Here is a 27,737-nt window from a genome sequence, read left to right as displayed (position 1 = left end):
AGAGAGAACACATGTAACCCAAGATAAACTGTGTAATCACAACTGACACAATGAACTCAATGTTGCCAAGAGAGTTCAAGTATGAAGATGCATTTGATGACGAATCACCCGAAGATTCATCACGAATTCTTTCAAGTGATGCATACGTATCTTCATAGTGTTCTACAAGCCATGTCAAAGTATCCACCCTAGATAGCCACCTAGTTTCAGAAAGACGAGGCATAGATACTCTAGATGATGTGCTGAAGAGGTATTGCTCAGTTTCGTCAATCAGGTCGAAGTCAAGTATCTGTCTTGAATTCTTTGTTTTAATTCACCGCTCATAGTACTGCACTCATCATACCCTTGACCACGAAGTTTTGTAAGATCAAAACCCCAGTTTTCCAAGGCAGACAACACTGCACGTGACATAGTTGCAGCATCTGTGCTTTCAAGGTTAATAAAGTCTTCATGAACTTCATTTTCAAAAAGATATTGCACTAAAATTGCCAACTGAGCCTGGGTTAAACAATCACATGATTTGTCTGCCATTATGCTCAAAAATGCCGAGCTGTCTGTCTTAAGTCTGATTCGCTGTCATATCTTCTTTTCAATGCATTCAACAATTTATTTTGAATTTTTGGCGACATATAGCAAACATTAGCTGGAGCTGTTTCAAGGCACAACTGTAAAGCTTTGTCAACTTTTGATTTTCACTTGATTAAAAAGTTGAAGTTGCCATCTTTTTCATGTAACTCTGTATTCCAGTTCCCCTTGAAAATTATATTTCTCTGGGCAAGTGCAAGAATTTATCAGTTATTGAGAGTAATGCTGCTCGGTTACTCTCAACACTGTTTTTATATGCTTGGCTCAAACTGAACCGTATCTTATCTTGTGTCTTTCACTTTGATTGTGGGACTGTATCATGATTCTCTTATCGTGTCCCATAGCACACTTCCAGCCACTGAAACCAGTGTTTCCAAACTGTTGATATTTATGCTTTAGATCAAATAAAACACAGTTGGTACAAAAAGCAAAATCAGTAGAAACAGAATACTTCAACCATGGGTAAGTATTTTCACATGTTGGACTATATTTGTGTTTGTTTGTAATTGGAAAATGAATGTCCTCAGGAGGACACCACTTTTCTGTCAAACATACTACTTTATGCTCCTGGTGAACATCAGGCAAAGACGAACTGGACAGAAACTTTACTGAATCCAGTGAAGAGTTATGCTTTGATGGGCAATTTGGCCTATTAATTTTTGTCCCAGCATCTCACATGAACCGTGGCTATCAGGATAAATCTTGAGCTTCTTGCATAGTGGTTCTAAGGTGGATTGTGCCTTCACGTCATCTTTACTTAAATACAAAAAGAAAATATTATATAATTCATTTTTTTATGATTTGAAAAAAGCTTTTATGTTCCATTTACCTAATAAATGTGAAATCTATTTCATGCAGTATTCAAGAAGTGGATATTTCTTACATGGATCCATACTTCAACAAAAGTCACCGGAACTATACAACCACATAAATTAACCCATGCCGACACATATTGAACTAGTATTTTATATATATCTGTTTTCCTAGAGAAGAAGTTTCCTATCTTACTCTGGGTAGTACTGGTACATTTGAGACCTTTCTCGATCTTGTGTGTGCATTGAACAGAAATTGGTACAATTTCAAATGAAGTTTGTGTACTAAGAACAAGATTTTTGGTTAGCTGCCTGATGTGCTATATGAGGAGCTGAATAGACCCAGATAGCATAACTGTGGTGCCTGAAGGTGACACCATTCCCATAGCATCTCAAGTCCAAACAAAACACATTGTCTGAATCGGGATTCTACAAAATGGCTACATTGTACTGATGTACCACTAAACAACATGACGAGGCCACTTCAGTGCCTTTCACAATGGTGTGTAAGGCTATAATATTGCTCATCTACTGGTGTCTTGCCGACCATTCCAGTCATAGCACCATATCTTGTTACATCATAATTAGTGTTTTTCATTGTCACAGAAGTCAGCAGGTCTTGAATATGCAGCAATGATGGGGTGTTAGTCCTGCTAGTCACTGTGTTGTAAATGCCGTCTCCACTGCTCATGATTCCATCAATGTCAGAAGTAGACCAATTACTAGGAGTCTGATGACTGCTGCAAGGCATACAGTGGTACATTGGCAACCTCTGGAATGGGAGGAAAATCTCTCTGGGTCATTCAGGTGAAATGAACCCTTGCCTGGCAAGATCAGAGAAAAGATTATAAGCAAGTCACGGGTTTGTTTCAGGATTATGCACAAATGAAAAATATTTAGCCTGTGAATGATAGGATAAAAAATTGATAAAGCAAGAATGTGATATGATAATACACTGTCTGGAATAGTTTAGTTGTGTTCCATTTTGAACACAATTTTCATTTATCTGCAGTTTCGTTTTAAATGGGGGCATCAAATTCAAAGTTGGTGATTGATTAAATAATAGGCAGTGTATTGCAGGTAAATAGGCCTAATATGCAACAAAATAAAAAGAAGGAACTTGTTGGATTATTAGATTCTAGCGACAGGGTACCTTATTACCAGAAGGGGTGTACCTTTGGACACCTTAAGTAATAAGCAAAAAATCTGTTATGCATTTTACCCAATGGTACCAACTTGTTAAACAAGCGAAATTTCATGTGTCAGAAATTACGTAGATCTAGTTGTCCGATATTTTGGTACACTAACGCTTTAATTATTGTATCACACAGTACAGTGGGATAGGCCTACGAAATTCTATCCAATCTAGAACCAAATGTTTTATTGCTTTATCATTATATGATCAACAGGGTGATCAGACAATGTACCTTTTGGAGCATCCTACTCCTGGAGTCAGCATTCAGTTACAGTAACCCCCCTCCCTCCCCCATCCTCACCTTACACATACATACAAGTATATCCCCTGTAAAAACCCATCATTAGTAATGAAAGTCTAAAATATAATGAATTAGAATTAATAAACTGCCCCAAAACTTGTTGAGAATATAAAATTTACTGTCTCATTCCAATAATAAAGGTTTTACATCTTAACTATTTTTTTTTGGACTATTTTTCACGACCATGCAAACTGATTTAGACAGTCATTTGGCCCATTCTGATCACATTAATAAAGGTATTTGCCTCATGGTAATGTAAATCATTTTTGTGCATTCTTACCAATAACATGTTGGAAGCAAAGTTTGATAAGACAAGTAGATGTAATCTTTTGCAGATGATTTAGGTCTATAGGTAAACCAGTTAAATAGTACGGCTGTATACGAACGTCAAACTAAATGTGTGACTTAACAAGTAAACCTACAGAAAAGCATGCCAAGCATGCACTCGCAGTTAGTGATGTGTTTGACACAAGATGTAATGTAGTTATTGTATCTTTGCTTTAAATGTAAGGATGGTAGAGTATATTTCCAAAAAAGTGAAAAGTTTACACAATCAGTATTAGGTTTCATAAATGCTATTCTATATAACACAATCCATATTAGGTTTCATAAATGCTATTCTATATAACACAATCCATATTAGGTTTCATAAATGCTATTCAATATAACACAATAAGTATTAGGTTTCATAAATGCTATTCAATATAACACAATAAGTATTAGGTTTCATAAATGCTATTCAATATAACACAATAAGTATTAGGTTTCATAAATGCTATTCAATATAACACAATCGGTATTAGGTTTCATAAATGCTATTCTATATAACATAATCAGTAATAGATTTCAGAAATGCTATTCTATATGCAAGGAATTAAGTTACCACTGAAAAAAAAATTGCTCAGAAAAACTACCGGGGCAGTTGCCCCATAACTGGTTACAGTCATGGATACACACCAGGGAGAAACTGTATAGTTTTGTGGTGCATATGAAGAAATTTATATGTCTTAGTCAGTTAAAAATACAAAAGCAAATCCACATTGGTGAGGAACTGTACAGTTGTGTGGTATATGGGAAAGACCTCAGATGTAAAAGACAGCTTAAAGAACACAAGAGGGTACAAACTTGGGAGAAATCATATGGTTGTGTGATATGTGGCAAACAATTTTTAAGGAATAGTCATTTTTAAGTATGTTAGATTATACACAGTGGGTAGAAAACTGAAAATTACCCCTAAAACTAAGCAGTGGTGATTGTTTAATACAGGCTGTGTGTATGTGTATTCACACCTACTCTCACAGCCTACCATTAAGTAAATAGACATTCATTCCACAAAGATTGCTCTTTTATTAATTAAACACATGTGAAACAAAGGGTACAAGACTACCATTAGTATTTAGTGTGTCTGCACTTTGCAGTATTTTAGACAAGAACGTAGTTCCGTATTGTACTTACTAAATCTGAAATAATGCCAAAGAACTTGGATTAGATTGTTCATATAAGTTGGTTGTTTAGGACATTTTCACAGGGAACAATTAAATAGAGTTCACATCCTTCATTTAGGTTGGCCATGACCCCAAGCTATTTCTTTCTGACTATGACTGATTGAAGAGAAGCTCCATCGCTCATGAAATCTCTACAGTGTTTGGTAAACTGGTCATAGTCATACACAGGTAGAAGGCCTTATTTTAGTATTGTGATGTATTGAGCAACAGTGATTGTGCCCTCCCATCCAGGAGCTGTAATCATCCATCTGCTTAAATGGCACTCCACATCATAAGTGTACTGCCATATTTTATTATACGACTTTCAAGACGTTTCAAAAGAAATACAGTTGTGGCATGTAGGTGGCTCAGTGAAAGTTTGTGAGAAGACATTTGCCAAACTCAAGATTATATACAAATCTTAACTCATCAGAAAAAATTGGTCTCTCAGGAGGGTATGATAACCAGTAGCATAGTCTTAAATTAAGATGTGCTGGAACACAAAATCTACTGCATAACTATAAAAGATGGGATTTGTTCGAAAAAGTAGCAGATGGTGTTCCGGTTAAAAAAGTACAAGTATGCCAGGCCCACACATTTCCACCTCTGGTGATACCCAATGTTGTTGATATATGATAGTGCTTGGAATGACGAGTGGCTTTCATCTAACTACTCTGCCATTATAGCTCATGGATTGTACTGGTAAGCAGTTGTATCTGTTATGGAACAATAGTTCCCATTTAAAGTGAGTGATTAGCCACACTTCTAAAAATACGAATAGCCTGTCCTGTTGGTTTTGGGTCTCCAGACAATGCAGATTGTTTTCTAATGTGACAGTAACTGTATTGTCCCTCTGTTCACTGTGTATGCTAGTATTACATGTGACTTGGTAGTTTCTCACTGACTTTGACTGTCATCTAGTCATGTGACCTTATGGCATGGCTTGCTTGTCTTGTGGTCTTCACTGAGTTACACCTGACTTTTATGTTGAGATTCTTTAAATGTAACATTATGGAGATGGTGAATGTATTCTTTAGGGGTGAATTGGTATTTAGTTTTTGGGAGACACTTAATACATGTACTTATACACATGCACATACAAATAATCTGTGTTTTAATTTTTCTTTAGTTGTGGAATTCAAGGTTATTTAAAGCAGATATTCCTTTCTACAAGAAAAATTCAAATTATACCATCACACAACTAGTATCTACTTAATTCTTATTAACTGATGATAAAATATATATTTTGTTACTTTTAAATTGTCTAATATATTGATGATTATTTGCTCAGTATAAATATGTATGATATTAGGATCCAGTTTTTTCATTTTAGTTTTAAGGAAACTTCAACATCATGCATGTTTCGATTACTGATAATTAATAAGATATGAAAATGTGAATGATTGTTTGAATTGACTTGGTTTAAAACACTTAATTTTGATTAATACTGAACCACAACCTAATTAGTAATAGTAACTTTATCATATTAAGTTCAAATTGACAGCCATATTCTTGTGAACAGAATCTCTAACTAACACTTATTTATCTGATCACAGAGCACGGAAATGATTTGTGACTAAAATACGTAAATAATTTTTATTTTAACGATGCAGGCTGTTATATGTGTATAAAATAGTGTATCATTTATTTTTTGTGCATCTCCCTTATGCCACCCTACCAACTTCCCTCCCCAAAAAAACGCATGTGTAAAGTAAATTTTATGATTTACGAAGAGAAATGCCAGAAGTAAAGCAACTGTCTTAATACAAAAATGTTTATTACAGTATGACATACATGTTAATGGATATATATAACTAACAATAACTTCAAACCAGAGTAAGCTATGTACTCAAAGTAAGACTCAAAATCGACCTGGCCATCAGTATAACTAATTAAATATAATTTTCTTATGTCTCTAGTTATTACAATGCATTGTTTCATCAATTGAGTACACTCTCTGTTATTAGTATTTTTGGCCATCGGATCACACTGCATACTCCTCCCAACTGAACATAAACCTGCCAGTATTGTACCTTTAGTGCTGTATTGTTTAATGTTATGATCTCTTTTTAATGAACGTAGTACAACGTATATGAACAACTTTACATGTAATGTTTAATACTTGTGTACTACAACTACATGAACGTATTCATGTTTAATGGTAAGTTATGTAGATCAAGGAAGAGTGATGTAACAAAATTCAGGATGGATAAAGCATTTGATTGTTGTTTGTTTGTGGAAAGGGCTATCAGTTGTGTCCACCATAGGGAATCAAATCCTGGATTTTAATGTTGTAACTCCATAAACATACTGCTGACCTACTGGGAGACCTTGATTGCTGAAAAAAAAAAAGGCATGGCAGGAAACATTGTACAGAATTAAAATTAAAAAGGCACATGAATACAATGTTGAACAAAGTAAAATTTATCATCATTTTCCAAACAACAACAAATCAAACTAAATGAGTACACTTAATGCACGTATATTTCCTAGAGAAGTCTCTGAAGCATTTGTGAATATCTCACTCTCTCAATTTCTGTCTGAGGTATATACGTAACTGTGCTGCCCACAGTGTGATAACCAACCAACAGGTCTATTTGTCACATGAATGTGAGTTGTCCACCATTGTCTAGAGGAGTCTGAATCAATTTGGGAAGGAAGTGAAACTAACCATATACATTTTAACTGTATCTGCAAATACATGCTTCAAATGACATTTTTCAACTGATTGTAATTTTTTACCAACAGATACAATTCAGGTATGTTTAAACCTAATTGCCCTAGTTTTTATGTTCAATTTATTGACTTGATTCCTGCTTTACAATCATCATATGTAATTTATAATTGTACTTATCCTTACTGTCAGCAATGCTATATTGGTTCTACCAAAAGAAAACTTAACAGGAGTGAAAGAACATGTTAACCATTAAGTCGAGTGTTAAAACACTTCCTAATAAAATGTGATGTTGTTGTTCATTCTAATTGGTTTAAGATCTTAGCAAGGACCAGAACTTCTGAATAAAAGAGAATTAGCTTCTTCATAATCTAAGGCCTGAGATTAATCTAATTGGAACAGCTAGTAAAGTACTTTTGGTCTTACAAAAATGTAGTTGGTTGTTAAGAAATGTTTTTTTAAGAATGAGATTACTTATTATATCAAGACAACGAATGCTGCAGAAAGGAGATATTATAAAACTCAGAAAGAACTACTAAGTGCTGTTTGAGGCCTATATCATTTCCTTCATTAACTCTATGGACAAGTTTTACACTTCTGAGAGATCAGGTAGCATTAAAACAGCTGGTGAATTTTTGTAATCCAGAAGGGGGGGACTGCCCAGGGGCTAGGGCGAATGAAACCTGGTTATGCCGTAAAGCCCGCAAAGCATCTTTAGGCTATATCTTCATTTAATGATATAAACCATAGTTTTTGGCTTTTCTTTACATATAGACGCTTGATACATTAAGAAAAACTAAAATTATAATTTGAGTATTAATTAATATGTATTTGTTACTTTATAGATTTAATAGATATTTGTTGTTGCTTTATTAACATTTTTACGCTTATACTGTGAGGTAAAAACAGCTGCTGCTATGATTTTGTCTGGTTTATGAGCTCATTACTGTCCTAATTTAGGATATTTTTTAAATAAATTCTTGAAAATGTTAAAAAAAAGAGAGAGAGAGAAAGGGGACCTGGCGAGGATGTTTCCCCTGGGGCCCGTGCTGGCTCTCGATGTTCCTGATAATGGCTTTGTTTACCGGTGACACTCATTGAAACTGTGTAGAAATCAAAGTAGAGACATTTTTTTAAATTTTCTTTGAAAGTAGACTAAATATATTCTGCAAAGCTACAAAATTTTTTGATATTTTTGAGGAATCAGATTTTAAAATAGAGTTAGAACTACTATTTTTACTTAAACTGTAAATTTTGTTATGCAAGCATGCTCTTGGTGTCCTTGACACCAGAGATCTGCCTACCAGCTCTAATAAACATAACCATATTACACAGTATTGACACACGAACCATCATTTGCAGTAAACCATGGAACACAACTTGCATTCATAGAAGTGCTTTTTTCTCCTCTGTCACATATACTCATGCAGCCACTGTTATTGGGCTATATCTAATCAACATTGAATAACTCTCCCGTGGAACATGAGTTCATTAATTTCACAGGCAAAACTGATGGATAACTTCTGTAGTACTTTTATCCTTGGGATGCCAATGTTAGAACTGAGGTAGAATATTATTACCTTGGGTCTGTTTCCATACAATTATGACCAGGGGTATTGAGAGCCAGCCCAAGCCCTGGGGTCAGTAATAATGATTAATATCATTCTATTTATTAACTTTTGCTGATTTTTCATAAAAGAAATTTAGGTGACAAATTTCTTCATGAATCCATGAAAAAGCAGTAGCCGTTTTAGCTCATTAAGTAGTATGCATTTCTAATGAGCTTTAAAATATCCCACTGCTGGGGCCCTCAACATGAGAGGGTGGGGAAGCTGCAATCCCCCCCCTCTCATCAGCCCTATGTATGACCAATCTATTCCTATTTGCCAAAATGAAATTGGTATCCACTGGTCAGAGTGTTGTTCTCATTTGAAAGATTTGATATACTGCAAGATCTACCAGTGTTCTTGCTACTCCTGTGCAGCTTGAAACTCAATTTAAAGCTCTTCTAATCTCAAGGGTATGTACCCAGTTCCACCCAGCACTGTCAGACCTGGGCTCTCCACTAAAACCTTTTGTGCAAGCTGTTTGCTATTCTCCCTCAAATCAGTGGCCAGGCTCCATTAGTTTTCTGCCACTTGTTGTTAGTTCTCTTGAACAACTGCAAACCAATGTTCTTGCGAAATTTGCTACCTGGGAAAGTATGGGTTCTGTTGGTTTTCTGGCACCTATTGAACTATCAGCTGGAACTAATAGTCTTGCTGCCTTTGCTGCTTGGCAAAGTAGTGCCCCAAAGTACCAAGAGCAAAGCAAACACTTCACTCCTCCCATTATTGCATTATTAACATAAACTGTGACTATAAACCATCGGCAAACTTGGTTATCCCTGCCTGTTTACTGGAAACCAATTTTGTTGCACTTGAGATATAGCCACAGCAGTTGTTATTATGTGCTTCTTCCTTACTAAGGGATGGCTCAAACATTTCTTACTTAATGAGAAACATCAGGTTTAGGTATATCAACTAAGACTGTGTTATATAAATATAACTTGTTTCTAGCTTCTTATTGTGTTATAATATATATTCTAAGTTCATTCTTTTTTCTTAATATGTGCATCTTTCATTTAACACATAGCCAAGAAAACCATTATGTTGATCTTGTTCCAAGTTACCTTTCTTCCTTTGTAATTCCCAAAGTTGGAATATCTGTTATTGCCCATGGAGAGCATTGCTTAAAGTGACACTGTGAATGGGTGTCAACAGCAATGTTCTTCAATGACTGTACTGGTTACAGCCCTACCTATTAAATAATGAGAATGACCAGTTATATTGTTGTGCATGTTGCATTATATGATTGCAAGACTTTTTGGGATCTAAGAAAGCTTCCATTTGTAAGTCTGACAAATGATCTTAAGTTGAAAACATCCAGAAGAAGAAACCACTGTCTAATGCAAGTAAACCACGAGACATACACTTTGTTTTTGTTTATTTTGTGTCACACTTGTGTCCAGTCTCATTGTTCTGTTTAGCATCAACTCTGTTAGTAAGACTGTAAGTGTTACTCTGTAATTGATTCTTTGAATGAATCTCCTGTTTAGCAGACCTATCCAGTGTAACTCTAGTTAATTCAAGTTCACCTGAATATACTACAAGGTAACCCACGTGACTGGTCACTCTCATTCAACATAGAGGAAACTAAAACATCTATGTATTATCTGTCCACCAGTGAAGGACACTGCTGTCCATAGCTTTCTTGCAAAATATGAAGCATTACAGCAATATCCTCTGTTATTGACACAGGTATTATCTCAAGAGAACAACTAAGGGAGCTTAACGTGTTTTAGCTGGACTATATGTTATGCATAAATTGCACAGACTTGGAATAAATGATATTTCAATATATATATATTTGTGATTGTACAGTTGTGTTCAAATTATGCTTCTCATTACGTGTGCAGAGGGAGGGAAGATTTTCATTGAAAATTGGATTTTGTCCCGGCATGGCCATGTGGTTAGGGTGCTCGACTCGCAATCTGGGGGTCGCGGGTTCGAAACCCCATCCCACCAAACTTGCTCGCCCTTTCAGCCATGGGGGCATTATAATGTGACGGTCAATCCCACTATTCGTTGGTAAAAGAGTAGCCCAAGAGTTAGCGGTGGGTGGTGATGACTAGCTGCCTTCTCTCTAGTCTTACACTACTAAATTAGGGATGGCTAGTGCAGATAGCCCTCGTGTAGCTTTGTGCAAAATTCAAAATAAACAAACAAACAAAATTGGATTTGGTCTATTACTGTTAATGCAACTGGAAATGATAAATTATAAAAAAATAAAACTATTACTAACAATAATTTAAGTAAAAAAGTAACAGACCTGCTATGTCTCATCCGTTCGACATGGAGCTCACATATTCGGTCTTTGTCTCACAATTACACTTTCAGCTACACGCAGCCGATAACATGTCACGTAATTTTTCTTTTTACTTTCAGATTAAAAAATGTTTCAGTCGGTAGTTTTATTATTTTCATAAAAATCTATAAAATATTGAAGCTAGTCAAATTGTACACTGTATCCCAGATCTAAATCATTATTTATTTGAGGAAACCAATCAGAATTGTACATTGTTAGTTATTAATAATTACTTGTGTCAGTTTTCATTATATTATGAAAATAAAGTACAATTTATTTTTCTGTTGTACAAAGTATTTTGTTTTATTTCATTTAAGAAAAATTTAAACTAATACTGATTGATATGTTTTGCCAAAGAGAACAAGTTTTGGTATGAAATAATTACTTACACCTTATTTTGAGGATTGCTATGTTAAAAACATATGCAAATACACCCATTAATGAGATATATAAAAGGCTTCAGATTGCAGCATTTAAAGCCTAAGTTTACACAATTTCATGAAGATTACCAACATAAAACATTGTATTTTATAGGTCAGACATACATAAAGTGCAATCCTGAGAGCTCTTGAAATAATGAAAAATAGATCTTCCCACACCCTACTTGACTGTAAAATGCATATTGTACATTTTGTTCACATATAAGGGCCCGGCATGGCCAGGTGGTTAAGGCATTCGACTCGCAATTTGAGGGTTGTGGGTTCGAATCCCTGTCACACCAAACATGCTCGCCCTTTCAGCCGTGGGGGCGTTATAATGTGACGGTCAATCCCACTATTTGTTGGTAAAAGAGTAGCCCAAGAGTTGGCGGTGGGTGGTGATGACTAGCTGCCTTCCCTCTAGTCTTACACTGCTAAATTAGGGATGGCTAGTGCAAATAGCCCTCGTGTAGCTTTGCACAAAATTCAAAAACAAACAAACAATTGTTCACATATATAAACTATGTTGTAGTGTCAATTTTTGAATTTCACTTTGAGATGATCTTTGAATTATGCATTCTATAGTTTTTAGTACTTTAGCTATTGAATTAAATTTAACATTTTTTTGTACTTCCATTTTAATATTTGTCATATTTATAACCTTAAAGTGGAATTCTCTCCCATGATTTCTTTTGCTTCTCAGTATTCTGAGGTTAAGGAGCCACTGCAAGTTCTCATTTCTTGATCCAATTTTTTTAGGTTTACAGTTATTTCATCTGGGTTGTTAGTCACTTGTCTAAAATACTTTATTTCCATTCTAAGGCTGGCTTGAATTGATTGACATCAGCCTAGTTTTCCCTTATAACTTGTGTATTTGGGTTACAATGGGCCATAATATTTTGCTGTCTCATATATAACTCCCATTGCCCTATTGACATGAATTGTGGGTTGCCCTTTTCTTTAGATACACTTTCTCTAGTTGCAGGTATGAACTAAGTCACCTGACCACCATGCTGTTATTCAGGTTTGACATCTCAACGTGATCCCTTGATCCCCCCATTTAGTTTGGGTTGAATAGTTCTTGAAAGATGCTAATTATGCTTAAAAATCAAGATCATGCTCCAATATTTAAAGTAATCTTTCCACAATCCCATGTTTACTGTGTGTAAGAATTGGTTTATGTAAGCTATTTATTTGATACTCAGTTTGATAACTATTTATAAGTCAGTAACTTACACAAATTTTCAGTGTTCAAATATATTAAATATTTTAGTTATATAAAACATTATTTGGTGCTTAATGTTTAAAATTAAATAACTTAGCTATTAATTTTCAAAGTATGGAAATTAACCCCTTCACTGAAACAATGGGTAGGGGGGGATGTCTTAGTAATTAGCATGTGGATCTGAGGCTTTATGGTTTGTGTCCCACCTATGGAGTACCACATTCTGCATTATGGGTTTGTAGGTGTACTAAAAGAGTGATGGTGAAATCCCTGTGTTAATATAGTACCTCAAGAGTTGGTGGTGGGTCCTGCTGACTGACATTTGTCATTTTTCCAGATGGAGATCTTTATTTATTTTTTTGTGTACTGTTGCCTGAGGAGGCTTTTTGTACTAACCGCTTTGTTCGTGTATTTACAACTGTTGCAAAATACCTTACTTTGCTTATCACCGATGGATTATGATTTTCTTCAGGACTCTTTTTGGATGGTCCTTTTGCCCCAGTTTGATCCATATCCCCCCACCCTTTTTTTTCAAATGCTATTAAGTACAAGGAATATCCTTATCTTAAAAATTTCAGATCTGGAGGTTTTATTATGAACAACACTAGTCATTGTTTGTTATTGGTTTTTATTTTTTTTATTTTAGAACTCGTTTGTTAGAATAAAAATGGAGCAGTGTGGTGAGTCACCACAAGATGGCATTATTCCCAAGTTCAGTGAGAGTGATGATGAAGTTCAAGATTGCTCAACACATGATATTTTTAGTTTGAAAAAAGGACCAAAAGAAGAGTTTCAAAATATTAGCTCAGGGTTAGAAATTTTATCAGGTTAGTATATACATGTTATGAAATTGAATACACTTTCTCCTTCTTGCACTTTTGGTTTAAGGTATAACAAGGCTTTTCTACTGAGTGTTGCACTAGGAAATGTTTCATGAATCACTTATTGATCTCAGTTTTACCATTATTCATTCATATAAAATTGAGGTTGTCATTTGAATTTAATTGTAAATTTAAAAAAGGAAATACGAGAAAAAAACTGAATATTCCAATACTGTACATTACCTCACATGTATAGCTATTCTCATTCAGTGATTCCCTTTATATGCAAAAATGTTTTTGCATGACACAAGCCTTGAGCTCCCATGTACCCCATGATCAATGTGGCATCTCTCATGTAAATCATTCTGTAACAACCCTCCACCAGTAGGAATGCAACACACCCTTCATATCTACTGAACTATCACTCTTCATTTTTCACTTGTGTTCTTTTCATGTTTTATTTACTTTTTTTCTGCAAAGTAGTGATTTAATTTAATTATTTTGCTACAGTTTGTTTTCTGTAGCTTTTTATCGCGATAACTAACCTTTGTTTATTTTTTTAGTGTATCTTTTGTCGGGTGTTTAAATCCTTTGCCTGACTTCAGCATGCTCATGGATTACGTTTACACCACTACATGGATGACTGGTTCTTGTTAGTTCATTTCGAACTAAAGTCTTCACAAAACACATATCTGCAATACTGACAGCAGCAGCTCATGTGAGTTGGATTCTCAAGTTGGAGAAGTCTTTCCTATTACCTACCCAATATCTTATCCACTTAGTTGTTTTTTTTCAAAACCCACCTCATTCGAGCCCAATCTTCTCCATTGGATGGAGCTTTCAATTCTCCATGCCCTTGCTGTTCTCTCTCTCTTTCAGCTCATTAGGTTCTAACGCTTTTGGGGACTTAAGCTTCAATGGAAGCCGTTATCTCCTTGGGAAGGGCATATATGGGTTCTCTTCAATAGACTTCCTGACCAATGGAATCTTGCTTGTGGTTCCTTGGACTCCCTAATTACCCTTCCTCCTTCCCTTTAAATGATCTGCATTAGTGGTTGAATAAGGGCAACATGACGATGGGTGTACTGCTTCCTCCACCTTGACTGGAATTGTATCTGCTCACAGATGCTTCTCTCCACAGTTGGGGACATGGGTCAATCAGCAGGAGGCTTCCCGACAATGGTCTCTATCTGAGAGATCTTCATATATCAACATCTTAGAGCTTCTGGTGGTATGATGTGCTTTGGATCATTTTCTTCCTGTTGCATGGAACTGACTCCTCACAATCCAGTTGGATACTTCTATAGTGATGGCTTCTGTCAATCACCAAGGGGACACCTGCTCCCTTTTTGGTTGAACATTAGAACTCTTTTTATTAGGTCCACACACTGAGGATACGTCTCCTTATGTGTCATGTTCTAGGTTCTTTCAACCTTGTGGCAGATCGCCTTTCCAGAAAAAACAAGGTTTATCCCACGAAGTGGTCTCTCAACAATCTGGTTTACTTTGATTATGCAGTTAGTGGGGTACTCAACATCTGTATGCATTTGCCACTTTCCTCAACACAAAGTTACCTTTTTTTTTTGGTCTCTGGTTCCTCATCTTCAGGCCCTGGCTGTGGATGCTCTAAGCCAGGACTGGACCAACCAATACCTTTATTTTTATCTTCCCATCCGAATTCTTCCCAGGGTGATTTTGGTCATCCATACCACTTCTTGTCAGGTCCTTCTAATTGCTCTTTACTGGTCGGCACAACCTCGGTTTCCTCATTTCATTCAACTCCAAGCTACCCCCTCTATTGTCTCTTTCTCACTCCATCCCTACTCTATCAATTTCATTTACCAGTCCTTCATGTCCTCTGACTTCATGCCTGACATTTATCAGGTCCCTGGTGAAGAGATGTGGATTGTCTAGGCATGTTTCCTCTTTTAGCATGTTTCATTTGCCCTTCCTCTCTTGAGGTTTATCAATGTAAATGGAATATCTTCCGCCATTGGTCTTTGAGTGGGGTTTTTTTCCCCTCACCTGGCTGTTTGATCATGGGGCTTCTGTCTCTTCCATAGCTGGTTATCAAGCAGACCTATTCAACACCTTTTGTTTTCCCAGTACCATTTAGTGTTTTCCTTTCCTACCATCTCCCTTTTATTGTGTTTCTTCTGGATCTGCTGACCTCCTTGTCAGGGGTTCTTCTGGATGGGAATGTCAGTATTGTTCTTCACTCCCTTACACTCCCTCTGTTTGAACCTTTGTCTTCATGTTCCTTATTTCACCTATCCCTTAAGACTTATTTCCTACTCCTTTTAACTTGTGGGTGTCGTTGGTCTGATATCTTTGCCATCGACATTTCATGTACACTGTACCATTCTAGATATGTTTTACTTTATCTGGATTGATCTTTCCTTCCCAAAACTTTAGTGGATCATGAAGCATGTTCTTCCTTCTTGCCAATTTCACTACCATCTGTTTCCCACCTTTATTCTTCTTCAGATCAAGATAGACTTTTATGTCCCATTCATGCTCTTCATTGTTACGTTGTCTTCACGGCTTCCTTATGTGGTTCCCATTCCCGCCTTTTCATTCCCTGGCAACAATACTTTGTATGTGACCTTTCTCCTTCAATCTTTACAAGTCGAGTTTGGCAACTAATTTGATTGACATATTTCTCCCTGTCTCCTTCTTCCCAAAATCTGTTCCAGGTGTCTTCACATTGGATCAGGCACCTTACCTTTTCCCTGGCATCTCACCTCTGTTGTCCAATTGAAGATAATTCTTCAATTAGGCATGTGGACTACACCTTATATGTTAATCTTTCACTATCTTCATCAGGTGACTGTTTCTTCCTCTTTGGGGTACCACTTGTTGCCATTCTTCAAACTTTGGTGACGCTGTGATTGGGTAAGTTATCTTTATATACTTTTTCCTTTCAATGGCATGTCCCATTTAGTTTAGGATCCTGCTCAATGGCAAGTGTTGCCTGTCGAATTATACTAACTATTTCTCAAATCTGCATTGTACAGCCAAAATGTATAGCCAGGGCCAATAATGCACACTGTTGAGATGGGGTGTTACACAAGATTGCTAGTAGGTTTCTTCTTGATACATTTGCTTCATTAATATGCCCATTCTGGATTGCACTAACTCATGGACATATATGGGTAAAGCAGGAGAGGATAGTTTCCCATCCCTGCCATCCCTTTGATTGAATAAATTGAGGATGGTCTGCTTCTCAAAATAGTGTTTTTGTAATCACCTGTTTCACTGTCTCATTGTTGGCATTTATATGGACTCTCCACCTCGTTTTGTCCCCTTTTGTTCTAGCCACTTTCCAGTTCCGAGTCTCTGTTGTGGTAGACCATGGAGGAGTCCTCCTGAATGTGATCACTTCCATTCAGTCGAGAGTAGGGCAGTGGTGTTCGATCCTCCAATCATGCACTCCACCTCCATGTGGTGGGTCCCAGAGGTTGATGTTGTGCACAACTTCTGTGAGGTTCTATCTGGAGGGTGAGGCTGCATATGTTTTCTAGAGGCAATCCACTTCTGTACAGTGGGACCCAGAGGGTGGCATTATGCTCCAACCTCTGTGTGGTCCTCTTTGGATGAGGTTGTATATATTTCATGAAAAGAAGTTCCACCTTCGTGTGGTGGGTCCCAGAGTTTGATGCTGCACCCAGCTTCTGTGGGTTCTATCTGGAGGGTGAGGTTGCATATTTTTTACTGAAGCAATCCACACATGTTGGTTGGGATTACTCATCCTAAGTCCAATTTCATAGTTTTGTCTCATATTCTCCACATCCATGCAGTAGGTTTTGGAGGTTGATGTTGCACACACTTGTGCTCTGACTTCTGTGTGGTCCTATCCAGAGGTTGATGATGTTTGTAAGGAAGGTTCTTCCTCTAGCACTCCACCTCAGAGAGTTTCCCCAACCTGAGGCTGCTGTTGTTCTGTGGGGTTCAAGTCAGATTGGATTTGGTTTCATGTGAATTGCCACATTGGCACATTCCTTCTTGCTGTCATTCGGATGTTGGGTTCCTGGATGTATGGTAGTTGTGGATTTACACACATGTGCCCCATTTAGTAGATTGGTTTGAACTGTATATAATTGTGTTCTACTAAACTTGAGGTGAAGATGGTGTAGACCCTTCTCCTACTATGGGTCGGAAGTTGTCATCCTGATGCAGGTTGGTTTTGGACTGAAGTTCACCGGGCATTTATGGTCTGTCACAATCTAGCCACTCTAAACCTTGGAGCACATCCATTTTAGATTTCTTTACTTTCTTGTCTGTAGATAGGTCTTCTACAGTCTTTCTTCACCAGATTGAGATTCTGGTATATTGTACTTTGGTTTTAGATGCACCTGGTTTTTCTCTCCCTATTGGTTGTACTCCTGATTTCTGCCTGTGTATGCTACATGTATTTACACACTGGGTGCAGAGTGTTCCTGGTACAGAAGTGGTGCAGTATCCCATGTGTGTGTTTCTCACCCAAGAGGGATTACCTTTTGTGGGTGTTCTTCATATGCTTTGGAAGATACTTCCTTCTATCCTTCACACTGAACCCTCTGCCTATTCAATATGGAATTCTAACTATACATGTAAGTGGAGGTAATGTACCATATCGGAAGTAATTATTTTCCTATACTGAAAATATATTTCTGATGGGTACTTACCACCTCTCAAATTTCCCACCCTTCCTCTTCACTTAAAACCAGTATTTCCTTTCTGCCTACCTCTCTAAGTGATAGTTCGGTGGAATCATATAGAGGGATTCACATGCATCGGGAGGTTGTGTCTCACTCTTATTAGTGGAGGGTTGTTGCATGATGATTTACATGCAAGACACAGTAAACCACGTTGGGGTATGAGGGAGCTCAAGGCTTGTAGCATGTTAAAAAACATTTTGCATATAGAGGGCAGCACTGAACGAGAATAGCTGTGATTAAAGGTAAGTACCTATCTGAAATGTATTTTCATTGTAGGAAAATGATAACATTACATCACTTTAATTTGTATGATTTTTAAAGTAAATAAAGAAAACTTCCCAAAAATTTTTGGCATCTACATGCCACAGTACAACAAAGACAGTATTTCTTGCATTTAAAATATGAGTAGAGGTAAGTACCTATCTGAAGTGTATTTTCAGTACAGGAAAATAGTAACATTACATCACTTTAACATGTATGAATTTTAAAGTAAACAAAGAAATCTTCCAAAAATGTTTGGCATCTACATGCCTTAGTACAACAAAGACAGTATTTTGTGCATTTAAAGAATAGTGTTTCACAATCTTTTGTGCACTGACAGGTGATCGTCTCCAAACAACTATCTATAAAAATAGGCTTTATTTAGTCTTGTTATTTAATTATTAGGAGAGTAAACTGTCCAGTACACACAGTTAGTTTTTATTTCTACTTTGAATCTGCTTGTTAATTATATATTAGAATAGCTGTATTACTGTAGGTCCTGTACCAGTTATGCATTGTACAATCATGTGAAAGCTATTGGTTATGAACAAGTTAGTACTCACAGTAGACTTGAGCACTGCTACCTAACGTGAAACAGTTATTGTTTTATTTTTTTAACCTACAAACTACATATGAATAATTTTAAGTCATCTTGTATTCACACAATACAACTTTATAGTTTATTATCTGCTGCAACAGCAGGTGTTCCTATCAAAGCACCTGTTGAAGCACTAAATTCATAAAGTTCCCATGCACTCTATTGAGTCATAATGCACACACAAACATAATTTCAGGTAATGAATTTATAAAACATTTAATTTTTACTAGTAACTTATTTTACCCAAAAATGTTCTATTTTCTATTCCCTTTTTCTGAGTTCTGTACTAGGTTATATATATCATCTTCCTAATTTATTTACACACACACACACAACCAGTGAACCTTCTGTTGTACATGATAACTGTCATCTTAATTAAAGTTATTAAGTCTTTTCTAATATACAGAAATATAATCTTCATTTGAAAGAAAATGGCATTAAATCTTACATAAATCATTTGGTTGAAGGCACAGTGCTAGAAATAATTATGGAACTATTAATAAAAATAGCTATAAAATGCAAATATTATTGGCTCTCTACTCTTTATTGTATGAAAATAAACTGCATTATAGTATAGGTACGTGTTAATAATTTGCACTATGACTGGTTGTTGCCCAACAAATCAGGCAGTGCCACATCAGCATCATGCCTTTAAAAGTACTTGGAATCGTGCTTTTACCAGCAAAAGTGCAGTGATGTACTCATGGCTCCCAGGACATAAGTGCCACATAACAGGCATATATAAATCAACTTTTTTCTGGTGATTGCTACTGCGTAAACCATATTGAGGCATTGTTTTATATGTTCCAGAGTCCAGGTGAAAGTAGTATTATTGATAATAGAAGTGGTTGTGGTAGAAAACCCAAACCCGTCATTCCAGTATTGATCTTGCCAGTAATCTAACTGCAAATATTGGTGTGAATATTATCTTCAGAATAGTTAGATACATACACATTAGTATGAAGTAGCCTCAGGGGAGGTGGAGTGCTAAAAATCAACTGCTTTGGAGAGAGAGAATTAAACCAAAAGGTTGAAATAGATACCATACTTCACACAATGGAATTAATAAAGCTGAAGAAGAGTGCTCTTTACAGGTTTATGCAAATTGAAACAGTGTGATCAAAACTAAAACCTAATTCAAATTTTTTGTTTGTTACTTTTGTAAGGATGCTTCCTTTAAACACTGCTCAAGTGTTAAATGTGTCTTTAAGTGAAAGAATCTTTTCAAAATTGGCTAAAGGAAAGATGGACTGGGTTAGTGTATTGAAAGTGTCATTTCAAAATGAGGACCTATTTCAAAATAGTGATATAAAAGTCATATTCATACTTATTAAACCATTTAATTTATACTTCTAGGAACAGGAGAATCTACTTTTCTTGAAGAAGGGCTGTTACGTTACAGTTTTGATTTTATGACAGCAAAAGAAGAAAGGTCTAATGAAGTACCAATGAAAATTCAGGTAATTTTTAGATCTAAAATGTTAATGTGTGTGTGTGAACTAGCTAGATGCTTTTGCAAGATCATTTAGGTGGTATTTTGGTTGTAATGTTATTTTATTGGACTACATTTGTCTGGTGTTTAGTGATTACATACAGTGTTTGTAGTCACAACCAGAAGGTCAGTGTAAGTTTGCTGAATTGTTGTCGACATTAGTCAGGAATAAATCACTACAACTGTTTTATGTATAATTATTAGTAGTATAAAATGAATGTTTGCAGTCCACAGATATTTGTTTACAGCTTCGTTTGTTATACTAAACTCATGAGCTGATCATGATGAAGTTATTAAACTCATTTTTGATGGAAACTTTGAACAAGAGAAAGTTTGATAGACTAATCTTTCATATAAAATATTTTTACAAGTTTAGAGTTGAAAAATGCAGTAAAACTCCCAAAATGTTTAGATGTTAATATAAAAAAGTCTTCCCTTTAGTCAGGCCCATTTTATTTTGACCTTGGTTTGTACTGTAAGAATGGTTATGAACATGTTTATGACATCTAGAATACTACGCTTTTAGTTGATATAACAGTTTCAGTTCTTCCTCTATTTTCATGACTTTCTTTGCCTGAGACCTGGTAGTCTTATCTAAGTCTGGTAACCCCTGAATGATCAAAAACAATGAAAGTGTTTACATTAAGAAGATCAAAATATCCTATTCTTACCAGTCCATTGACCTTATAATGAAGGAAATCTTCTGGTTATTGTTGGTATTTGTAGATGTTAAATCCCACACACTTTGTAAACATGATTTTCATTGTAGAAATACAGTTGTGTGCTCACTTTCTATAAACCAATTCTATTTTGAAAATCTGAAATCTTTATGTTCAGAAGCTTTTCTCCTCTTACTTTATATCCTTTCTGTTTGAATCTTTACAAGTTTTATCTAATACTTTCTTTACTCTTGTGTCTTAAATGGAAGTTTCTTTATTCTGAACTATTTGATTTTCATAATCATATCAACCAGATTTTTGTGATCTGTTGAATTTCAGATGTTATGTATTTATTGAAACTTGAGTGTTGACAATAGCTTTTATTCTATTGTAAAATGAAAACATTTCTCATATTTTATTCTCCACATTTTCTGTTTTTGTGTGGTGTAGTGTCTCATCCATTACCATCTCATAGTAGTTTTAGGATTAACCACAAAAACTCATTTTCCTTATTTGATTTTCTTTTCTGATCTTAACAAAAGATTAGAGTGGACCATTACTGAATTGACATTTGAATGTATTAAGTCTTCTGGATACTGTTTTTTTCACACAATATTGTTCACTCTGGAGTTACAAACTGAACCTGTGATGGTTTGATTTTCTAGAGCACTAGGTATTACAAGTTCTATCTTGATACCCATAACTGAACTATAGGAGAATTGAATCTCATCTGTTTACCCATTGTTTTCAAGAGTCATATCATTCCTGTTGTCTTTTGGTGAAGTACAATATTCCATTTTATGTTTAGCATGTCAGTGACAATTCAACATCCTCTTTTTATGTTGTTTTTGACATGTTACTTGAAGCAGGGCCTGGCTTTGCCAGTTTGGACTATGGGCAAAAACATGCATTGATATTTAAATGTTTTGTTATTTTGGTTCATAGCTGTTATGGATGGAAATTTTATTTTATGTCAGATGTGATTTACAAGAAATCTCCTAACATCAGATTTTCTCTTACTTTGTATTGTGTTGCTGAGGTGATGTCTGGGATTTTCTTTACTTTTGTCTCTGTGAAGCTTTGTTTGCTAACACAGCTAAACTTACATTAGGCCTTATAATTATAAATAGCAGCTTGAATGGGCAAAGAATATAAAAATACTTTGTAACAAATGTAAACATTTTTAATTGTTTCTTAGCAATCTTATCACAATGAAATATTTTCAGTTTTGCAAAAGTTATGAACTTATACAAGTATTACATCTAAATATATATTTTACTTAACAGAGGCTACATAATCTCTAGAAAGTTCATTTCAAGTTTCAAATAATTTCATTTAGTAGTTTAGTTTTGAAGTACACTAACTTCGGTGGTGGTAAGATGTGTCAAAGCAAGTTCCCTTAACCTTGTACGTTGAGTGGATTAAGAATGCCTGACACCAACAGTGCTGCTGCATTGAATACGTCTATTGAAGCCGGCGAGGAGGTGATTTTAGACCCTGTATTAGCGTGCATATTGTTTGCACGTAATGGGTGTACTGAAGTCAACTTGAAATCAGCTGTTCTCAGGAAATTTTCTAACGCACAGGTGAAGGATGCCCAGAAGTACACTCTGGGACCATTGTGATCAATCTACCCTTGGCGAATTACCTGAATGGCTTGACGGTAAAACCCGTACTGTAAAAGAGGCACACTTGCATTATATTTTGGAGGGAATTTTAAAGCTAGAAAGAGCCGAGAAACTACCGTGTATTGCTGTTAAGGCTAAAGACCTGCATCTTGTGCCACAATTTCACCCTGAGAAACTCAACATTGTTTCCCCAATCGAACGTGTTAGTCAGTTGGAAGAGACTGTGACTTGTATGAAAAAAGCTGTCGAGCAGACAGTTGAAGAAAATGTTGCCATTAAGGCCATGTTGAACAAGCGTTTGTATAAACCTGCAGCACATGACGTAAGTACTTCAGCCACTGCTGACATCACACCCGTGGTGACTGAAATACATACTGGAGAGAAACCAGGCTGTAAAGTACGAGTTGACTTGCCTGAGCTTACCACTACATTAAGCGCTAGCCTGCCGAATTTTCTAAATGGAAGAAGAAGAAGGACCAACCGGGTAGCGGGATGTTTTCAATTTTTCCTAAACTTCCGACTGAACTTTGTGAAAATCTGTTGAATACTATTAAGTCTCAATTGCTTCATGCAGAAAACACTGACGGGGACTTGCTTCCCAAAGAGCAGGAGAGACGGAAGAATCGTCGTGAACGACAAAGAAAAGTCGTAATTAGTACGGGTGAGGATTTTTGTACTCTTATTGGAGGACCAGGTCCTGACACGGATTTATATTTTACTAACATTTCTAACAAAGCGAAAGTTGAGGATATCTGTGCTTTTGTAGAATATAATGATTGCCACGTAATAGATCTACAGACAGTTTCACTAGATGACTGGCATTATCATGCTTTTTTCTCACTTATTCCAAAAAGGATTTCGACACACTGAATCTACCAATTTGGCCTGGGCGTATACACGTCAAACAAAATTACTCGCCTGTCAAACCAAAGGATGACAAAGACTCTGTAACTGCTAGTAGTTAGTCATGTCCCATCTGATTGTGTTACTGTTAATAATGACTCTCACTTTTGCCTCATATAACTTTAAGGGCCTTGGGCCTGGAAAGATTGACTATATATTCGTGAGCTGACTCGTAACCACGACTTCGTCTTTATTCAAGAACACTGGCAGTTAGCTAGTCGACTGTCAGTATTTATGGAAACATCACTGGGATGACCTCGCATGGTATATCAGACATTAGTGACTCTCGTTTGCTTGTAGGGAGGCCACATGGCAGATGTGCCATTTTGTGGCAATCTTCGCTGCGACATGTCATTACACCAATAGAGTGGTTGAACAATCGTGTTTGTGGAATAACACTGTCATTACCCTCAGGTGAGCTGTTATTTGTCGCACTGAATGTTTATATGCCTACCAATTCCGCTGGTAACTTGGATGAATATATTTCTGTATTATTATTATTATTATTATTATTTGAGAATGTGTTTGGTGATAGGTCAAATATTGATCATTTCTTTGTCACTAATAACATGTTGGATTGTCAGCATAAAGGTGTGATATGTCATGACGTGGATAATTTTTCAGATCATAGTGTCATTTCCCTTTCTATGGTTGACTCATCCTCAATAGAACGATTTGTACCTGCACACGTCACTACACCGCATCTGAGATTCAAATGGGATGAGGCTAAGCTTGAGTCAATTGAAGCCTATCAGAGCAGACTGAGGAAACGTTTAGATAATTTCTGGATACTGAGTGAGGTAATTCATTGTAATCAGGTTAACTGTGAACGTCATGACGTGTCAATAGAAGACTACTATGATAAGCTGTTTAAAGCCTGTATAGACTCTAGTTTGAAATCTATACCACGTGCTCGCAGTAACAAACCTTGTGTGGCTGGCTGGAACGATGAGGTGAAACCCATGCATAAAAGTGCGCTCTTCTGGCATTTCATCTGGAACGAAATGGGAAGACCAAGAGTTGGGTTAATTGCCCAGATACGGGGAAGTACTCATGCAGAGTATCATCGTGCGGTAAAACATGTCAAATTCCTAGCAGATAAGCTATCGTCTCAGAAGATGGCTGATGCACTCGTGAACTGTCAAAACTGCGACTTATGGAAGGAGGTGAAGAAGTGCAACAAAACTTCTAAACCTGCTCCTTCTACCATTGATGGTGCTACCGGCGAAAGAGAAATCGACAATGTATTTGCTCGTAAGTATGAGTGTCTGTATAACTGTGTCTCATACGAAGAAGAGGATATGGCCACCTTGGTACGGGAACTGGATGAGCAAATTCGTCATCACTGCTGCAGTGACCAGCATTATCATGGCCACTTCGTTACAACTGACCTAATTGATAATGCTGTCTCCCGCCTTAACTCCGGTAAGAGAGACGGTGATGGATTATCTTCTGCTGACCGTATCAAACATGAAGGACTGGTATTACGCACACATCTAATTATTTTGTTTACGGTGATGATGCGTCATAGTTATGTCCCTGGTGATATGTTGACATTGACCATCATACCTATTCCAAAAAGTACGAGAAAATTGCTGAGCGATTCAAGTAATTATAGGGCCATTGCCTTAAACAGCTTGTTAAGTAAACTTTTTGAGCTTGTAATATTAGAAATGAATGCTGAGTCACTGGTTACAACCAATCTGCAATTTGGTTTTAAACAGAAATATTTGACTACACAGTGTACTTTTGCTGTACAAGAAGTAATTCAGTATTACTTAAATAATGACACGTCCGTGTTTTGCATGCTTTTGGATGCGAGTCAGGCTTTTGACCGTCTCCAGTATATTAAACTGTTTAACCAATTACTTGAGAAAGATTTATATCCTTTAACATGTAGAGTACTGTTACTTATGCATACAGGATAGGCAGTGCAGCTTCGCTGGGGAGAGATTCTTTTAGGTTCGATATCTGTGTCCAATGGTGTCAAACAAGGTGGAATTCTATCGCCTGTGCTTTTTTTATCTATGCTCATATGTTACTTACTGAGCTACGTAACTGTGATCAGGGTTGCTACATTGGCAGAACATTTTTAGGAGCGATCTATTACGCTGATGAAATTATCTTTCTAGCTCTGTTGAGAACTGGGTTATTGAATATGTTGGAAATTGCCAAACAAATAGGCAAGGACCATTAACATTAAGTTCAATCCAGCGAAATGCCAGTTTTTGAAATTCAGGTGTCCAACTTCAGTTAGTAATGATAATGTAGAACAGCTTATATTGTTCTGTGGCATGATGGTTCCATTAAGCGAATCAGCTGTACACCTTGGTCATTACATCGGCTTTAATTACAGAGTAAATTCCATTCAGAAAAGCGTGAATGAATTGTACCAGAGATGTAATTCGTTACTGTCTAAATTTTCACATTGTTCATATGATGTGCAATACAGTCTGTTTAAAACATATTGTATGTGTTCATATGGATTGAATCTTTGGGATTTTGATCATAAGACAATCAAAAAATTTTATTGTGCATGGCAGAAATGCATTCATTGCATTTTCATGGTGCCATATGACACTCACTGTGACTTGTTACCTAGAATTGTGGTTGATCATCCCATAGAATTTCAAATGTACAAGCGTTTTGTGAACTTTATGAACGCCTGCCATTTGTCTGAAAATGAGCTAGTCAGATTATGCTATGGAATGGCTGTAAATGGCATTGGATCTCTTGCTGGGAATTCCATCAGTCAAATTTGTTGTAAATACAATCTTCACCGGGAATCTTTACTGAGATTTCTTTGATGTAAAAAGCCCCAGACTGGTCCAAGAGCCAGTGCTATAAGAGACTATCCGCTTCAGGGAGACATCAAGAGGTGACAACTGGGTAGATATAAATATTATTATTTCCCACCTGTGTACATATTAATTATCTGTATAACTACTGATGTCTGTAACTGTATTAATTATCTATGAATGGTATGAATAAATATATGTATGTATTACATATAACATATATATATAATAAAACAGGTATGACAAGTTGAATTGACCCACTTCGCAACTTGATAGTTAACATTTATTTTCCTGAGTGGAAAGGTGATATGTTCTAGCTTATATTTACTTTAGAGACTTTTTCTTAGTTCACTACTTCTGATGATATCCTGTTTATTTTTATGAAAGGTTTCATCAGGTCCTGATTTTTTTTTTAATGTGCAATTTATGTTTATTTTTGTGCTTATACAATCAGTCTTTATTAGTGCTGCATTTTGGGTATTTCCAACATTCTTCATGTACCTATTTGGCTTTTTTCTGTTTGTATGTTTAAGTTAACACATAGGTCTATGCTGATGTTTTCAGATTGTATTTTACCAGATTTGAATCTTGCTGTTTTCTTTACAATACAGGTTTTTGTGTATTTTTGAGAGTGAATATAGTAACAACACCACACACTTCATCTCCCATTCCATGAATTACATTTACACTCCTCCTGCTAGCAGAAGTATCTGATGTATCTTATTCTCACTCAGAGAAGTTATAGTTCAAAAAATTGTTTTAGTTTCTTTTCAAGGTAAATTTTACGTGTTGTATTTGGTTTAAGGATATACAATTCACTTCTATATCAGTAAATTTAAATTGGAGAGTAAAACCCCACATACTTTTTCAACTAAGAGAATTAGAAAGTTATTTTTATAAAGAATTTTTCCATAAACTGTCTTCTTATGAGTTCAATTCTGGAGAAGTAGTAACCTTCACAAATGCTGCACCACTCACCCAGATTTTTCAGGTTTAGGTGAATTTTCAGTGCAAACTAAACCACTCAAATAAGATTTAGAAGTACAGTTCACAAATTATTCTGGATTTTAATTAAATGTTTCAATTAAAGAAAGAAACCACTTTCAGGTAATTAGTTGTTAAAATAAGGAAAAGAATCACTTTCACGTAATCAAGTGTTACAATAAAGGAAGGAAATCACCTTCATGTAATTAAGTGTTGCACTAAAGGAAAGGAATCACTTTCAGGTAATTAAGTGTTATAATAAAGGAAAGGAATCACCTTCAGGTAATTAAGT

At 36.1% G+C, this 27,737-nt stretch overlaps 1 protein-coding gene across 2 annotated transcripts in view; it reads left to right on the top strand.

Annotated features, from left to right (window-relative positions):
- LOC106469102 (zinc finger protein 436-like) overlaps nt 1-27,737 on the top strand; it is a 64,182-nt gene that overhangs the window by 21,536 nt on the left and 14,909 nt on the right. The window contains exons 6-7 of one of the 2 annotated variants that reach the window (XM_022397516.1): nt 13,248-13,428; nt 20,338-20,441. In XM_022397516.1, coding sequence (XP_022253224.1) covers nt 13,248-13,428; nt 20,338-20,441 — 285 coding nt within the window. The remainder of the gene's footprint in view (nt 1-13,247; nt 13,429-20,337; nt 20,442-27,737) is intronic. The other variant, XM_022397517.1, reaches the window with a different exon arrangement.

This window comes from Limulus polyphemus, unplaced genomic scaffold (assembly GCF_000517525.1).
Source record: "Limulus polyphemus unplaced genomic scaffold, Limulus_polyphemus-2.1.2 Scaffold3304, whole genome shotgun sequence".
Lineage (NCBI taxonomy): Eukaryota > Metazoa > Arthropoda > Merostomata > Xiphosura > Limulidae > Limulus > Limulus polyphemus.
Note: the sequence above shows the minus strand (reverse complement) of the source record. Positions and strands in the feature narration are given on the sequence as shown.